At 41.6% G+C, this 18,120-nt stretch overlaps 1 protein-coding gene across 1 annotated transcript; it reads right to left on the bottom strand.

Moving 5' to 3' along the window:
* Positions 1-554: 554 nt before the first annotated feature.
* Positions 555-16,996, bottom strand: LOC104351304 (nucleolar RNA helicase 2-like). The gene is made up of 15 exons (XM_086467423.1): positions 16,886-16,996; positions 15,988-16,254; positions 14,473-14,548; positions 13,588-13,766; positions 11,952-12,069; positions 10,841-11,026; positions 10,135-10,280; positions 9,443-9,592; positions 7,573-7,734; positions 6,694-6,813; positions 4,813-4,886; positions 4,464-4,623; positions 4,023-4,157; positions 1,953-1,997; positions 555-1,126 (listed from the first exon to the last, which is right to left on the bottom strand). Exons 1-15 carry the CDS (start codon positions 16,988-16,990, stop codon positions 917-919), a joined length of 2,133 nt encoding a protein of 710 aa, XP_086323549.1. The 5' UTR covers positions 16,991-16,996; the 3' UTR covers positions 555-916.
* Between the last annotated feature and the right edge of the window lie 1,124 nt (positions 16,997-18,120).

Raw genomic sequence — 18,120 nt, 5'->3', positions numbered from 1 at the left:
GGTCGGGGCCATCCCAAGCACAGATACAGGCTGGGCCATGAGTGGATTGAGAGCAGCCCTGAGAAGGACTTGGGGGTGCTGGTGGATGAAAAGCTGAGTATGACCCAGGGATGTGCGCTCGCAGCCCAGAAAGCCAGTCGCATTCTGGGCTCTGCATCACAAGCAGGGTGGCCAGCAGGTCCAGGGAGGTGATTCTCCCCCTCTGCTCTGGTGAGACCCCACCTGCAGTGCTGCATCCAGCTCTGGGGCCCCCAGCATAAGACAGACACGGACCTGCTCGAGCAGGTACAGAGGAGACTGTGAAGATGATGAGGGGGCCGGGGCATCTCCCCTGAGGACAGGCTGAGAGAGCTGGGGTTGTTCCGCCTGGAGAAGGCTCCCAGGAAGACGTGTTATGCCCCCATGGCAGGGGGGTTGGACTAGATGACCTTTAAGGTCCTTCCCATTGATGATTCTCTGTCATAAAAAATATACTCCCAAGTGCCTATACTCAAACTACTCTACTCGCCTTTGCCCAACCCACAAAGAAGGTTTCAAAACCTTCTAACGGAATATGAACTTGTAAAATAGATTTTATTTTTTTTGGAAAATGTACAGGTTCTACCAGCAGTTAAGATCTATATATTATACAGTGAGCCAGGCTACAATTTTGAACGCAACAGCCATATTCTGGAATAAAGATTTAGGTCTTACAGGTGAAATGGCGATACAAGAAAGAAACTAAACAATAAGTTTTATTTTTCTTGTGTTTTTTAAAGTGAACAGGATCTTGTTTATGACCAAAGTAGTACTGAGGGAAAAAAAAACAAAAAACTAAATGACAGATTTTTCCAAGTGGTACAAACACAGAGGAACAGCCTACTTTAATGTGATATAAAATACTGCAGTCCCATTTTTTCCACTTTCTTTGTTGAAGTTAACGATCAAATGCTCTGTCAAAACTTCGTTTCTGGCCTCTGCTTCTGAATCTGTTTCTACCAGAGCTACCACGCCGCCCGTTCCTGGAGCTTGAGAAGCTTCGGCCATTTCCTCCACCTCCGCCTCCTCCTCCTCGCTGGGATTCTACTAATTCAGGTAATTCAGTCGCCACGCACAAACGCCATTGTTTTGAATCTTCCCATCTTGCCTATTGAAATAAAAGTCAGATATAGCAAGTTAAATTCCTGAATTTGCTCAGCAGAAAAGGCAAGACTGTGAGCTAATATAGGAGATTCCAGTTTCTAACTAAAGTGGTCAATACTGGTTTCAAAATTTTAAGCATAAGAGCTACAGCTGTCAGAGTACACCTCAGATACTATGGAACAGAATGGAAACCCACCTTAAGAGTTTTACAGAGCAGCCGCATCAGTAAACTTTCCCCACCTTTCCTTTATTAAGAATACCACTATCATTATTACTGATCACAAATCCACACCCTCTCCTCAATTCCCCTCTAATCCAGAACTAAATATTGTTTTAGGAGTGAATGAATAGTAGGGCACGAGGGTATAGAGATGTACTAACGGAGAAATACCTGATGGAAAGATTGGTAGTCTAGGGAATTTTGGCATGGGAATACTAATTCTGCCAAGCAAAAACCTGGAATTCACTTTTCTGGGGAGAGAATTCTGGCTGAGAAGAATGGTGTGTGTAGGAGAATAGAGAAAAGGGGATTTTATAGTGTAACGAAACTTGTTGTCCACAAAAATTAACCCAGCAGCAGTAACAAGGGGTGGATTGCTCACACCACCACTCTTGTCAGTGCAAAAGTTTCAAGCTACAGATTTTTGGTGACAAGGGAATACACTAGGAAAGGAACACTGTATGCTTGTTCTGTTTTTTGCAGTTCCTTCAAAGCCATCCCTTTTGCCACTGGGAAAGGCAGGATACAGACTATGTAGTGTTTTCTGCATAACCCAGTCCAGCCAGTTTCATCTACAGACTGCCATAACCAGAAATTTCAATGAATGTACCTCTATTTCCTTTTGGTCTGCTGCAGGAATATCAAAGCACACACCCTAAAAAGAGAGAATAATTTTAATGGATACAAGTCTAGCCTTTTAATTTGCTGCAACTAGAAAAAATACAGCCTACAAATCTATATACTAGAACGAAGTGTTTTAAATTTCAAAGTGTTTTTTAATAGAGATTGAAGATACTTTGAAATCTTTGGACATTGAGAGTTGCATCGGTATTTATCAAGACACCCATACTTGCACTTCCTTAAAGTTTTCCTCAGATATACACATTTTTCTTTCCTCTGTATAGCCAGTACTTCCAATTCACATTTTCTTGCACTTTTACAGTGAGCTTATAACCCTATCTATCCTAAAGTGTGGTCTATTGGCTTCTGCATTACTCACTTTGTAAATTCTTTCAAATCAGAAGTTTTAATCTATACTAAGAAATGTATACACACAGTAAACTGAATAGTTAGGTTCAGACTAAAAATCTGAAATTAAACTCCTTGAATGATTAAGTACCATACATAATTCACATGTTAAAATGCTATTCTTTGTCTGAATGAACAATCTGGGTACTGAGAATTACAAATCTGATGTAAGGAAAACCATCCACAGATAGCGTTGCATACATCAAATACAGAACAATGCTGCGAATAAAGAGACAGAGCAAAGTACGATAAACCTTACCAATTAACACAATATCAAATATCACGTGTGAAGGACACATTAAGAAAAAATTTCAGCAATGGAAATAATAAGAATAGCTCACTGACATAAAGAAGTACCCTAAGTCAAATTTAAAATCAGAAGTGTCTGGCCAAGAAACCTTGTGAACTACGCATGAAATTCAAATCCTTAAACTGTTGTCCAAGTGTAGGTTGTCCCTTGTTTTAGGCTTTCTAGTCCACCAGGTCTGGGTATGCTCAGTATTGGCATACAGATGTGCTGTGATTTTGATGATTTGCTAAACTAGGTGCCATCAACACCTGCCATTTCTACCTCTCTCTCCTTTTGGTACTTCCAAAAGGCACCCACCATTCCACCTGCACTCATACCAACCTTAATGCTTCCATTACAAATCTCTACATAAAAGTTCATGCAACATCAGCCTCTGAAGCATCCTCTCAGCTTGTCTTTGAACAGTTTTGGGGTTGGTTTTTTTTTAGTTTGTCTATTGTTCTCCCCATCCCATAGCACTTTAAACCACACAAAACTAGGGAAACACAAACTGAATCATTCTCTGTAACAACACGTGGCATATGGTGCCTGTGATGGAAACTTCAACGTGGATATGAATGCAGTATGGATGGCAATGTAGGTGTGTGAAAGCACCGGGAAAATAACAGCAGCAGAAGGGATAAGAGAATGGCATGTGCTGACAGCACACAAATTAAGTCATCAAGATTGCTGCACCTCTCTTTTCTGTTTTAGTGACTAGGATATGTTGAGAAGCAAGAAACACATCCAGAAAAACACAAAGATGGAGCCAATCAGCAATAATGCCTAACAACTCGCAAAAGCAGAGCATAAGCATTCGTTGTCCTCTGTGTCACCACAAACAACCCTGGACACACTATTTGATCACACATTTTCACGTTTGTGAAAACACATACAAATTCTGAGACAAGAAGAGTGAAGGGAATCACTTTGTGTTGTTTTGGTTTTTTTTTTTAAACAACAGTGAGCTTTGCTCAGTTGTTGCAGCATCATTAAGTTCACAACCCAAAAAGTAACTTTCTGATCTTTCCGTTTCAGGTGTCAGAAATATGATGGACATGCACTATCAGAACTGATTGTCCTAAGAAATCCTGTTCCATGTTTTGTAAGGCTCGGACGTTTCACCTGTTCTGCTACCCCTACTGCTATCCTATGTACTGCCTCCTTAACATGTCAGTGGAGCAGAGCCCTAAGCCCCTGAGATGAGCCCTGATAAAAAGGATTAAGGCCCATCCTTCTACTATTTATGGCCTTATCATCAGAGCCTAGAGCAGGGAAAAAGACCAAGTATCTCCCCGGACAATTGCTGAGGAAAGGCTACAACCAGAAGAGCTCAGCAGCAAAGATATGAAAAAAGCTTACCATTTTTCCCTTGAGGAAACACATTCTGTTGACCTTCCTATCAACATCATCACCCAACAGTTCTCGCAGTCTTCGCCAAGCATAGCTCATATTGTTTATTTCTTCAGAGCAGCGTAGTATCATTGTAACAAATCCCTAAAGTGTCAGAAACAAGGCATGCTCCATTCAGTCAGACAAATAAGCTTCAATACATCTATCAGACACAAGAAACCTGCTAATTTAGTTTATAAACTAAGTTTTCAAGTGGATACTATTATGGGAGATAAAGTATATTTATAGCCATTATATTCTTGCTTTTAACTAAATTAGTAGTTCCTAGTGGCTTAAGTACAGTCCCCATAAACAAAATCATAGGAAGACAATTCTCTATTTAAATAAACAACACAGAGGTGTGGGTTTTTTTTTCATATTCAAGAGGAACATTAAGCCATACATCCTTACCGCATCCGAGTTCAGCAGGGAGCGCTGTTCAATGGAAGTAGCACCTGAAATATGGGCTAGAGCTGCAGCCAGAGCATTAACTGGTCCCTTTTCTTGGATTAGGAACCGAGCAGATTCTTTGAAATACTCAATAGCAGTTTGAGGAACAGAATCCAGACACCTAAATGTAATTAAAGCAAGAAAAAAAAAAAAAATTGTATGCTAGTATTTACTAGGCTCTGGAATAGAAAAACAGCAGTCCAAGACTTTAATAGTGATCAGTTCAGAGAGATGGCAGAGAGCAATCCAAACAGCCATTCTGAACTAGGAAAACAGGAAGATACAACAGGGCTTGAGTCGCCAAACACACCTGATGGCATCTTTGCTGGAAGCCTTAATTATATCTGTTGCAGTAGGAACACCAACACGCTTGAATGTAATGCCCTGAAATTTAAAAAGCAAAATACAGATAGAAGTTGTAGAACATTAATTAATCATTCAGTTCTAAAGAAACTGGACTCCAATGAGACAAGCATTTAAATCTATCACTTTTCTTCTTTTCACCTTTTAACTCCCAGCTTTTGCTAGTGAAAATTACAAGGTTAAGCTTACAAGGAAACAGGGAACACTTCAAAGCTGTGGTCTGTGCAGTGAGTGGGGAACTGACTGACAGGTCATACCCAGAGGGTGGCAGGAAATAGTTAATTCACAAAGTGGCAACCAGTTACAAGTGGGGTCCCCCAGGGATCGATATTGTGCCCAGTGCTGTTTGATATCTTCATAAGTGATGTGGATGATGGGATCAAGTGTACCCTGATGAAGTTTGCTGATGACACAAAAATGAGTGGCATAGTTGACACTCCAGAAGAGAGAGCCACCCTCCAGGAAGCCCTGGACAGGCTGAAAGAGTGGGCTAGCAGGAACCTTATGAAGTTCAATGTGGAGAAGTGTAAGGCCTTGTACCTGGGAGTACATAACCCAGGAATGCAGCTCAGACCTGGCTGGAGAGCAGCCCTGTGGAAAGGGATCTGGGGGTCTTGATGGACAACAAGCTCAACATAAGTGAACAGTGTCCTGCAGCAGCAAAGCAAGCCAACAGGATGCCGGGTTGCATTAACAAGGGCATCACCAGCAGCGATAAAGAAGTCGTTATTCCGCTCTACTCAGCGCTGGTCAGACCACACCTTCAGCACTGCATTCAGTTTTGGTCCTTGCTATACAAAAAGATGTGGACAAGCTGGAAAGAGTCCAGAAGAGGGCCAAGAAGATGATCAGAGGACTGGAAGACCTGCCATATGAAGAAAGGCTGAGAAAACTGCATTTGTTCAGCCTTGAGAAGGCTTAGGGGAAAACTTATGACCAGTACATAAAGGGTGGCTATCAAGAAGACAGAGACTCCCTTTTTAGGAGGAGTCACATGGAAAAGACAAGAGGTAATGGATACAAGTTACTCCTGGGGAGATTCTGATTGGCCTCCAGAAAAAACTTTTTCACCATGAGGACAATTAGACATTAGAATAATCTCCCAAGGGAAGTGGTGGATTCCCCTACATTGGACAGTTTTAAGACTCAGCTTGACAGGGTGCTGGGCCATATAATTTAAACTATATTTTTGCCTTGAAAGGTTGGACTAGATGATCCTTGAGGTCCCTTCCCACCTGGTATTCTATGTTTCCATGATAAATGATCCAGTGACCTTAAACTGAAATAAATAGAGATCATTTTGGCAGATTTGAAAGGAAAAAAAGTCCTACAAATTCTAAGTTCTTAATTTTAGTCTGATTTACTTGGATTTAAGTTACACAGCCTTTCTAAATTAAGTCCAAGTTTTATGTGCAGAGACTAAACCATCTCATCGCAACCGAATACTTAATTGGTGAGAAAACTACCATATGAAACAGTGCACAAAGTGCAAAAATGGAAACAACGATTTTCAGTAAAGCCACACATATGCCAATCACTGATCAGATGACAAGCCAGGGTGAACACTAAACTGAAATACTGCTAGCTTCTTCTCGTTTCCACAGGTACGGGCATTTGCTGAAAAGCACGGGCATGAGAATATGCAGCATGCTCCCTGCTCCAGAGTAATTGCCAGTGTACCCAAACTCTGCAAGGTAACCGAACCTCACCTGGGTGCTTTATAAGCTATATTCTGCAATTGAACTACTGGACAAAACATGAAGATTTTACGTGCTACCCTAACACGTTACATTTGAGTGCTTGTGATCAGAAGAAAACTGTACTTTACCGCTTTTTGTTCCACATATCTTAACTGATGTTCTTCCTTTCGTTGATAAAAACAGATACAGATCCCAGTCCGTCCAGCCCGCCCTGTGCGTCCAGAACGATGGATATAGGACTCCACATCCTTCAAAATAAATAGCTTTATGACTTACTGAATTTATTGTAATTTAATCAATTAATTGCATTCACATAATTTAGTAGAAGCTATTACAGTTAAGCCTGAACAATACACAATAACTGCATCAGAGAATTAAATTAAAAACCAGTTTTGTTAAAGTCAAATGAGTAAGCTTTTCCATAACCCTCTAAAAATCACGGTTTGAAAGCCAGAACCATGAGCATAGATCAACTAAGTCTTGTTTTGGCATCAGCACAAACAGGAGAAAACATTTTGAGTATGTATACCTCTAACAATCCCTCTCACCTTCCTGCACATCAACTTAAGCATGGTTACTGAGATATTAATTGAGCATCCACGGAAAAATTACATTGTTCTATTTAAGCCCTCTTAACTTCAGCCAATATTCTCACTGTTGGGGTCCCCTCCTCATATATGCCCCCACTTAGTAAATCATTCTTGCAAGACAAACAGGCTTTCCTCACTTCTCACTGCTTCCAGACTTGCCATCACCATATATGGCCTTGAAGGGAGAGGCTTTGAAAAACCTTTAAAGAAGGCATTGTAAGGAGACCGTGTTGAAACATACTAGGGACTGACACACTCTGGAAAAAATCCTCTAAGAAAGTACCTCTACATATCAGGACATTTCTTACCCTTAAATGCCATGCTGATAAACTCTGCATGGTGAATACCTGACAGCATATACTACTTGAAAACAAGACTACAAATCATTACAAGACACCAAACATAACCATATCCTACCTTTGGTGGTGAACTTTGTACAACCAGGTCAACTTCAGGGATATCTAAACCACGGGCAGCGACGTTGGTTGCAACCAGAACTTTAAATGTACCGTTTCGAAAACCTTTCAGTGTGATCTCTCTTTGCTTCTGGGGAATGTCACCGTGCAACGACTGGCAATCCTGAAAAACAGTGTTATTATAGGACCATACCAAAATCCAAGACACCGCTCCATTTATGGTCAGCTTTGGGTACAGTATCTTGGTGTTTGAAGGATTAATGTACGGCAAGATACTGACAATTCCTAGAGTTTATGTTTTAGGTGTCTTACAGTATTTACTCAGTACTTCTTATTCATATACCTCAAAGACCTTTAATAAAGGTAGGAAAACAGAATCACCTTAGTGTCTTACCTCTAATTACTGTGACCTACGAGAGCAACTACGCCCTAACTTGCCATCCACACCATCTATGCAAGGCATAGCTGTTTCAAAATAGTCACTGACAATTTTCTCAGGCCTTCCTAGTATTCATTAGGCATCTTTTTCCAAAATAGTGTTTCTTCCTAATCTCCCTTAATATATTAATCTCCCCCACTACCAATTAAAGGATTAAAATATAAGTGGTCCTAAAAAAAACGAACTACAGCTTCAAAAATAATTTTGTTTCAGTCCAAACATTCTGAAAGTCCTTCTGTATCATGCAATATGAAGACCAAACATACAAAAATTGGTTTTTTCCTCCACTTTTCACATGTAAACAGAAAATTATTTTAAAAAATACTAATACAATGCTCGGGTCAGCACAGAATTCAAAAACTCTTTTCCAGCTAGTTTTGGACTGATGTCAGCTGGTAAATACAACAGGCATATATTCTGTTAGTGAGTAGTAATATGCTAAAACGGAAACATCCAAGTAACTTCCTTCTCTGACCTGCCAAGATCAGAATTCTGCATTGCCTATGCAATCACTAACACCACCATTAACGTAGGGTAAGGCTCCATGCTCAGGTTTAGCTGTTACTGAGGTCAGCTAGGAGTGTGGGAGAAACACTCCAGAACACAGTTGCGGCAGATGAAAAAGCTTCTCCTTTCCCTGGGAACATAATGCTATACTGCTTTCTAGACAGAACTTAACCCATCTCCTCAATGAAAACACACACAGAAAAAGCAGTTGCTGTGATACCACCACCAGAACTGGGCATGCAGTGCCAGTGTCACCACATGTTACGTTGCACCACTACATCAACGAGTTATTTTCCACCAGTGCTAGAGTGTGCCATACCACGAATCTCAGGAATACACTAGACGTCATTCACAAGAGATGGCAGATGGAATTCTTTCTGTGCATACATCTTTAAACTCTCCGTAACAGCTAATAAACATCTTCATGAAAATACAAATATAGCCTCTGTTACATTACAGCTTGAAACCCAAATTTCCTCCTGCCCCCGACAACATTAATTAATGTCAGCATCACAGCTCAAAAACTGCTATTCCAGTACCACGACTTGTTATCCTAGTAGTTCTCTAAGTCCACCACCATTTTTTTTAATCCAAAACAGTCCTCTCTACAGAAAAATTAATTCATAACTGCTTCACATACTGTCAATGAGAACTCTTCTTTTAAGAGAAAAAGAATTTTGGTAGCCCAGTATCTGTTAGTGCAGCCTAGTCCTGAAGACGATAATGCTGTACATTTTCAACCAGTTTGGGTTGGTTTTTTTTAAAGGTTCTTTTTGGCAGTTTTGAAACTGTCTGACCACCTGCAAAAGCCTGCCTTATTCACTCTGAAAGTCGCCCCTTAAAACTTACTCAGCATAGGTCTGGTATTAACACAGGGTTGACGTATGTCTGACAGGTTTTTTTACTTAATACAGATGATATATACCTGTTTGATTGAAGCATTCAGAGCCAGTTCATTTGCCTCCTTTTTGGTCTCACAAAAGACGATGGTCCTCCCATGGCTGCCGCTGTAGACCTGAATGACATCTCCAATAACCGCAGCTCTCTGAGACCAGTGACACTCTATTGCCAAATGCTATGGAAAAAAAAAATCCAGTGTTTAGGTTACATAAAACCACAAGATTCTTTTTAAATACATTTGGAGTGCTAAAATCCAGAAATACTAAAGAGTGATACAGTTTCCCGATGGACAAAATATGTGAGGTGAGATACCACAGGAAGTTTAAAAATATCTCCTATACACAGAATAGCAGAATTTCACTGTGATGTCCGTGGTGATATAAAAGAGCTAGGCTGATGCTAATGTGTGCCTTTTGCTTCCAACTTTGATAAATTCAGATACCGCTTTTCTCTGAAAACCAACAAAAGTAACTGATAACTGAATCCTCACTCTACCCGAGATGTCTATATGGTTACCGGATGCTGTAAGAAAAGAGACAGATCCTAAACCCAGAAACGGTTTGACTAGCTGTAATGTGCCTTATGCTTAAAAACTGTAATTCTCAAAACAACTTTCAACATCATTCTGATAAGGTACCTTAAGACAGGATGACCATTGGTAGCATAAAGTAAAATGGAAAAGGCCTGGGAACATTCCACATTAGATAGATTACTCACTTCTACTGTTGTAGCAGCCTTTTGAGTCCTTTTCCCAATAAGGTCAATCTGTTCATATCTAGACTTCATATATTTCTTAGCCACATCATACACCCAGTGTGGGCAAGTTGCAGAAAACAGTAGTGTCTGGGGATTGTCTTCAGAATCTTAAAAAAAACACAGAACCATGTTTCACAAACTTCGTATGTTTCATCTTACAGATGCATACAAGTGGATTATACGGGTTATTAAAAATATGAGCTCAAACACCAGTATATAAAACAAAGAAGGCAATTCTGCTTTTTAAATTATGCATTACCAACATCTAGAGAAAAAATACTCTAGAAAAAAATCTAAATATTTTCAAGATTTAGAAAAAAGTTACTATGACCAAAAATCCAGTCTATTTTCAAGTGGTGAAAAGCATAAAAAGCTTCTAATTCTTTTTAATTGGAAGAAGTCCAAGTACAACTTAGAGATAGGTGCCAAAGACAGTTATTTACAGATCCCTGGGTACTGGATTTTAAGCTTTGCAAAGGTCCTATGAATGATTCCCACTTTCGCAACACTTGCTCATGTACTGCGTTCACAGTACATTTCCTACAATATGTAGTATTCAGACATTTCTAAACAAAGCCACCTTGAACTTTCAGAAAAATATTAGTAATAATTTAGTCTGCTGAAATTCAGGTATATTTCCTACTACTTGTTTAAATATTGAGATTACCCTTCTTGTATGCAACTCGTAAAATGTCTTCCACTTGCTCAGCAAATCCCATGTCCAGCATCTGGTCAACTTCATCAAGCACAACATGTTTCACCTTGGTAAGGTCCAGCTTGCCACTCTGAAGATGGTCTTTGATTCGACCAGGTGTCCCAACCAAAATGTCAATGCCACTTCTCATGAGATCAACTGATAAGCAGGAAAGAGCAGAAAAGGAGTTAGCAGTGAACTAGGGAGCATTCTCTACATTAGAAACACATGGTAGCTAAGTAATAATGAAACAGCTTCTTAAACCATTCACAAGAACTCTCCTTACAAATGCAAGTGACAACAAATGATGAACAGAAGAAAACCTGGGGGAAAAAAAACAAACAAAAACCAAAACTGGTAAGGTAGAAGTTCTCCTGCTCTTCCTGAAGGAAAAACTATTTCCCATCTCACTTTCCTCTCCCCATGATTTAAATAAAGTGGCAAACAAAGAGCTTCTTTTAACACACTTTGGAAGTAGTTAGCTCTTCCCAAATTGTCTACCTTAACTGGAAATGTAGAAAAAAACAAAATCTTTATTTATTTGACTAACCAAGTGACTGAAATCACCTCCTTCTCAAAGCTCTGCAGGGAAAAAAAAATATCCCTAATGTTTCAAGACACATTATGATGAAAGAGCTTATCTCATTCCTGCTCACATTTGCCTTGTTTACAACCATCAAGACAGTAAATTATGCTGTCACAGTAAAGAAATTTTTCTCCACTTTACAAACCCTCTAGATATCCCCTATCACACAAAAAACCCACATCCACTTAGAGCTCCAAGACTAAACATTTTTAAAAGAAAATATAAATGTTTACAAGAACCTAAACCCAAATACTCTGTATACACGCAGTACAATCTCTTTCACTTTCAATTAAAGTACGTGGGTAGACAAGGAACACTAAGAATATAATCAAGAGCTATGGTTATTTGTCACCATAAGAAGATATATTCTGAGCTACTAAATTCCCCATGAATACCCTCCAGTTCTTGAGTTAAAAGTGTGTTTTGAAGGACCCAACTGCATTTCTCAAATATGTCAGTCAATCGACACTTCAATTATTAGCGATAAGTGTCACTTACTTTGTCCATTATATGGAGTTCCTCCATAAAAGCAAGCTACTGTTAGCTTTCTTGTGATGTCCTTGAAATCTTTGGCAACTTGGTTTGCCAGCTCTCTTGTGGGACAAAGAACTAGTACCTAGACAGAACACAGACAAACAGATATTCTCTCTGTGTGGCCTCAGCCAAGAAACCACTAGACTTCTAATCATTAGTTTAGGTCTGACCATTTACATATTTAAAAAAAAATATCTGGTTTAAATAGTTATCTAAGCAAAGATTAGAGAAACACACTCCTTAAGTTTCTTGTAACATCATTAATCTCCTTCAGCACAAGCTCATTTAGGAAGGTTAACTTATTTTTAAGTGAGATAGGAGGTACTTAAATCTTATTTAACTTTGCTCTTGAACAGATCAGCTACAAGTTGTCTTTTACATACACATATGCCATTTGAATACAAGATTGAAGGATTTGGGTAACAAAAGGGTTTTACACATGCTCAGTAATGCTTCACAGTCCCATAAGAAGGTGTAAGGAAGAGCTATCAACTGTCTATCAGCTTCCCCGTGACTCAGGGAAACATATGTTCAGTCTGCAAAGCTGGTGTTCAGTATGGTTCTGGAGCCCATGCTGATATCGCCGCAGAAGCAACTGAGGAACCATCCTCTCTTCCAACATACAGGCGATGGACAAGATACTAGCTAAGAGCTTTAATTAATTTAGTTCAATGCATGACTGTAGTACTGCTCTCAAACCCTGCATCAGTGGCTTGACAAAAGAAACCTTAAAATCTCTATCCCGTTACTTCTTTCAACATTGAAACACATCACAAAAAAGAAAGGAATAGTGTGTACTATGGTAGAGGGAGGCTTGAAATCTTTTTTATTTTAAGACTTGTGACTCCCTCAAAGAAAGCCTTCCCTTCTCCGCAAGACTGCGCCAGACCTAGAGCCAGCATTCTCAGACAGACAGCGTGATGAGCAGATGCAAATAAAACAGCTAGCACTAGTTTTGGAATGAGTTTCAGGTAATCTACGAGATGGGTGACAAGACAAAATAAACTGACCAAAAAAAAAAAAAAATCCACTATTAATGGGGATACGATAAGCTTAGGCCTATCTAGTTTGGGAGGGCATCACAAGAATTCGGTGAAAAAACATACATGGAATGACATGAATCTGCATTCTCTGGAGCAGAAGAATATCTGGTGGTGATCCTAGTAAAAACTAAGTCTATTTTTAAAACCTCCCACCATTTACATGTTTAACTAGACAGTTTCTATAAATCAGAAAAAGTTGCTAATCTGTTACTAATCTGCGATAAAAACAAGCACACAGTAACCACTGGACCTGAACAGGTAAGGTCACTGAACAAAATTTAATAGGAACACGTTGAACATCCGTAGTTTCAGTCTGTCTTTACAGCAGAAAAAGGAACTGACAAATGGATAAAGCTATTTTGCTCTTTACTCTTGATCAGAGGGTGTGAGGCAGCACAGGATGCAGGCAAAGCCCTACAAACACAGCTTTTAAAGAACCTTTAATGTGGGTTAGCTTGTCCCTGCACAAACCTGAAGAACTCTTCCAGTGGGTTAAAACTCTGAATCACTCTGACATAAGACAAAGCAAAATCAGCATTCTAACTAAGCACAGTTACCTTTGGTGAACGGCCTCTTCTTCTTTCCTGCGAGTCTCCCTGAAGCTTTTCAATCAAGGGAATAGCAAAAGAGAATGTTTTCCCTGTTCCAGTTCGTGCTTGAGCAATTACATCTTTGCCAGAATATACTGGGTCGAAGGTCTTCACTTGCACAGGAAACAGGTAAGTCACCCCTCGAGCTGTGACAATTTCAACAGACTTCCTTAATACAATCATTTTATAAGTGTTCTTTCATACCCTTCAGAGGAAGTTATCCCAAATACAACTTCCATCAACTCTAAAGTAAGTCAGGACTATATTATCACCTCCACTGATTTATTTAATCACAGAGTTCATCTGTAAAGAGTGCTCTGGGACTGTCCATTTTATTCTCCCACTTCATACCACCAGACACAGTGCTGGCTGGGACAGATGAAGTTACTAGCCTTTAATGCAAGTCTTTAAATACTGTGGCTTTATTTATGTAATATTCCCATCTATGAAAATCTCTTCCTTTCAAACAAAACATATGTCAAAACCACTTCTATTCTTCTCTTAATTCATACTAAATCACACACAAACTATCAAAGAGACTAAATATAACTGGTTTTCCCTTACTCACACTCAAATAACATTTAATTGAAAAATTCTCACACAGAATTTTTTTTTGAGCTTATGTCATTTAAAATTCTATTGTAAAGGCCGAACTGAGCAATACTGCAAACAGAAAAGTCTGCATGTTCAAAGATGTATTTACCATAGGCAATCAGTATGCCTTCTTTATAGCATCTGTGCTTATACATGCACAGCGCACATCTCAAAGCTCATTGACTGAATATGTTGAGCATAAAAACACATGATGGAGATAATTTACTTTCTGTGGTCATATCATGCCAAGAAATTTACCTTGAAGAAGCTGAATGGTCCCTTTGGAAATAGAAAAATTGGAGAAAGCACCCTCTTTCTGTTCTTCAGTCATCTCCTGTTAGGTAAACAATAAATCAGATAACATTCCATGTGAATATCATATGACCATCTGAAAAGTCAAGGTAATGGCATAGGCACTGGTGTCACAGCCAATGGTCAAATTTTCAGCTGCAGCTAAAGAGCCTTCTGTGTTTTATTTACTATCATATTTCAAAGTTAGACAAAAGTGATCTGTAATTTAAGTTACGGCTGTTTCATACCTAATGGCACAACTCTGTAAATGCAAAACACCCAAACTAAAACTCTGAAAACTTTTAATTAAGTTTTAACATTTAATTTTAAATAATTACCAATGGTCTAACAGATTATGTTGTAATACGCAAGAATCAGGCTTGATATCTAGCTTATTTCCTACTTCCCAATTAATACAGCACAGTGATTTACAGTGTGGCTGCCCCCTCCCTGGCAGTGTTCAAGGCCAGGCTGTATGGGGCTTTGAGCATCCTGGTCTACTGGAAAGTGTCCCTGCCCATGGCAGGGGATTGGAACTAGGAGATCTTTAAGGTCCCTACCAACGCAAACCGTTCTGTGATTCTGTAATTTACAGACACAGAAATCAATCCTCAAAAGAGTAACATTATGAGATAAAGCATCAAACGTACCTACTTCGCAATGCATCACTTCCACATATGTTTTAACAGCACAGTGTTTAAAATGCTAAGCATGAGGAAAGAATGCTAACCCTGGATGCTTTGTGAACAAGAAACAAAACCAAGCAACAGCAGATATACAAGTACGAGGACTTTTCAAAACAAATTCTAGGTACAACCCAACATGTTTCCATGTTTCCCTTCAAAAAAAAAAACATGGCTCATGTCAAGCAATTTTAAAAGAACCTAAATCAAACAGAAATAGACAAAACAAAAACATTCTTACATAAAAGCTTAAAAAAACCTTCTAAAACCACTACAACATGATGTTTTATTACCTTAAGAACCATCTTATCACATTAAAAGCTACTATTTAATAAGATGATACATAAAAACAAATTAAAACATAACTTTTCTTTTTCCACTAGTTAAAACCAGGTAATTCTTATTTCACTAGAGAAGTACGCATAGTACCAAAAAGAAGACAAATTATTTGTGGCAACTACAATCATATCTAATGATGCCGAATCACATTAAAGCACCATCTCACTGCAGCTCATCCATCTGCCAACAGCTACCACGGTAGCGGACTGCTGAAGTGAGGTAACAAAGGTGCGGTAATCTAGAACTTCAGCACTTTCATAATTTAAAGTTTTTGCAAATAATCGACAGAAGAGACAGTTCAAGAAGCTTTGAACCCCGAAAATCTATACTAGTCTTTCCACTGACTGGGGAAAAAAAAAAAAAAAAAAGGAAAGATGACCTGTTCTGAATTTAACCTGGTTGCAGTGCAGGAGTGGAAAGCTAAACACATCACTATAACTAAATCAATCATTAGCTTTACCTGCTCTTGCTCACTGTCACCATCGCCACTTGACGTTTCACTAGAATTATTGTGCCGCTTTTTATGGGTAGATTTAATGTTTAAGGAAGATAATCTCGTGTTCTCTGGGCTTTCTTCTCTTGTATCACCGTTTTGTTTAACACTACTCTTTGTTTTCTTGAGTTTCGGGGAATCAACTTCATCCTCAGACTGCTCACTTTCATCCATCTGAGTCTTCCTCTTCCGAGATTTGTCATGGCGTTTAGATTTCTTCTCTTTTTTCTCCTTCTGGTAAGGCACAGAGCAACACAGCAATAAACGACGGTCCAAGTAACACAAAACAGAGAAGACGTTGCAGAACAGTCGAAACCAGCAATCTATTTTCAAGTTATTGACGGAGGGGCTCGTATAAAGGCACACACCCCTCCCTGCCGCAGCTCAGGTGCCGCCAGGAAGCATTTTCCTGACCACGAGACACCCAGGCCTTCATTTTCGGGACTCCTCCCCACCTCAACGTGCACCCGAAAGCGCACCCCGGAGCGCTGCACGACAATGACGGCCACATGCCTGCTCCAGCAGGCCCACCACCCCCGGTGGGGCCATCCCGACACGGGGCGGGAGCTGCGGCCCAGCGCCACAAGCCCTTCCAGCCCGCCGGCCTCCCGGGAGGCCCCGCCGCCACCGCGCACGTGGACGGCCGGCCGGCCGGCCCAGCACTCCCCATGGCCCCACAGCGCAGACCCGCCCTGGCCCACGCCACCGGCGGGGCACGACCCGAGGCAAGACCCAAAGCAAGACCCGCCGGATACGAGCCTCAGCGTACAGGCGAGGCGGCGCGGCGCGGCGCGGCGCGGCGCGGCCAGGCCGCACCCGGCCGCGGAAGGCCCCGGAGCGCCGCCGCCCCCCCCCCCCCCCGTACCTTGCGCCGCCGCCGGCTGCTCTCCAGGGCTGACTCGCACTCCATAGGGCACTCGGGATCCGACTCGGTCCCGCTGCTGACGCTAAACCGGGTGGCTTCAGGCATCTCCGCTCGCCGGCAGCCCCGCCACGCTGCTACCGCCACCGGCCGCTCTGTGACAGAAACAGAACCCGCCCACTGCCCCGGCAACGCGGGGCGGGGCCGCGCCGCTGAACCGCCGCCCGGCAGCCAATAGCCAGCCGCTCCCGCCGCCGGACTACAGCGCCCAGCATGCTCCGGAGAAACACCCGCCCCCCCCCCCCCCCCCCCCCCCCTCAGGACTCCAAGAGCCAGCGTGCCCCGCGCCCGCGAGACGTGGGAGCTCGTGGCGGGCGTCGCGCCTTCACCTTGAGGCGTCCGCCATGATGGCCACGGGCGGGCGACGGCCCGGGAGCTGGGCCGGCGGGGAAACGCCGTCTTGGCCTTGCCCACCGGATTTCCGCTGTACCCCGCGTTGTGCCGTACCCTCGCTGCCTGTGTTAAGCCCCTGGGAGGGACTTTTTAAGGAAGCGGAAAAGCTGCTGGTCGGCAAAGGCAGCGTGAGGGTAGAGCGCTGCTGGAGGAGCCTGCCGGTGAAATCCCGGTACCGGCATGACTGAGGCGAACCGTACAGCGCGCTTCAGGGCTCTGCTCAGCCCCAGCCGACACAAATGCAGTTTCTTCCACTTCTTCACAGCCAGAGACACCTTCCCGAACAGAAATCTCTAATAGCTTTAGGTAACTACAGCTTTAGTCTTCTGTCTCCGTAATTATTGGAGGCAAGTTCTCAACATTGAAGGAGCCCAACGTAGTCAATAACAGCATGACCAGTGCCCTCAGATTTAAAGGACCACAAGCCTTTGGCAGTAGCGTCGTGAAACGAGCGCAGTCTGCTTTTAGCTACAGGAAGAAATCAGGATTAAGAAGTTAAAAGTTAGTGTTCTGAACTAAAAGCTGTAAAGTGATCCTGACGGCTGCCAGGATGTTGATGCCTTAAAAGAAGGAAAAGGGTGGTCAGGAGCAGTACAGGAGCATGCCGACCCACAGCAGGGTTTCTCTCAAAGAATGCCACTGACCTTACCTGTTGTCTCCTGCAAGAACGCATTTACATTTGCAAAGACTGCATCCTGCTTGCCAGATACAAACACACCACGAGGTCAGCTGAGATTTCTTCAGGACATCGTGAGAGAACCTCAGGCATCAAGGAATTTTTGTGG

The sequence above is a fragment of the Leptosomus discolor genome, chromosome 6 (assembly GCF_034619465.1).
Source record: "Leptosomus discolor isolate bLepDis1 chromosome 6, bLepDis1.hap2, whole genome shotgun sequence".
NCBI lineage: Eukaryota > Metazoa > Chordata > Aves > Leptosomiformes > Leptosomidae > Leptosomus > Leptosomus discolor.
The sequence above is the reverse complement of the archived record's forward strand: the minus strand, read 5'-3'. Positions and strand labels throughout refer to the sequence as shown.

Excerpts from the sequence above, each read along its gene's own strand:
- LOC104351304 (XM_086467423.1), bottom strand. The coding sequence starts at position 16,990 with ATGCCTGAAGCCACCCGGTTTAGCGTCAGCAGCGGGACCGAGTCGGAT. Across the intron at positions 13,767-14,472 it reads GACCATTCAGCTTCTTCAAG|CTCGAGGGGTGACTTACCTG; the intron begins GTAAATTTCTTG and ends AAATTGTCACAG. Across the intron at positions 9,593-10,134 it reads AGGCTGCTACAACAGTAGAA|CATTTGGCAATAGAGTGTCA; the intron begins GTGAGTAATCTA and ends TTTTTTCCATAG.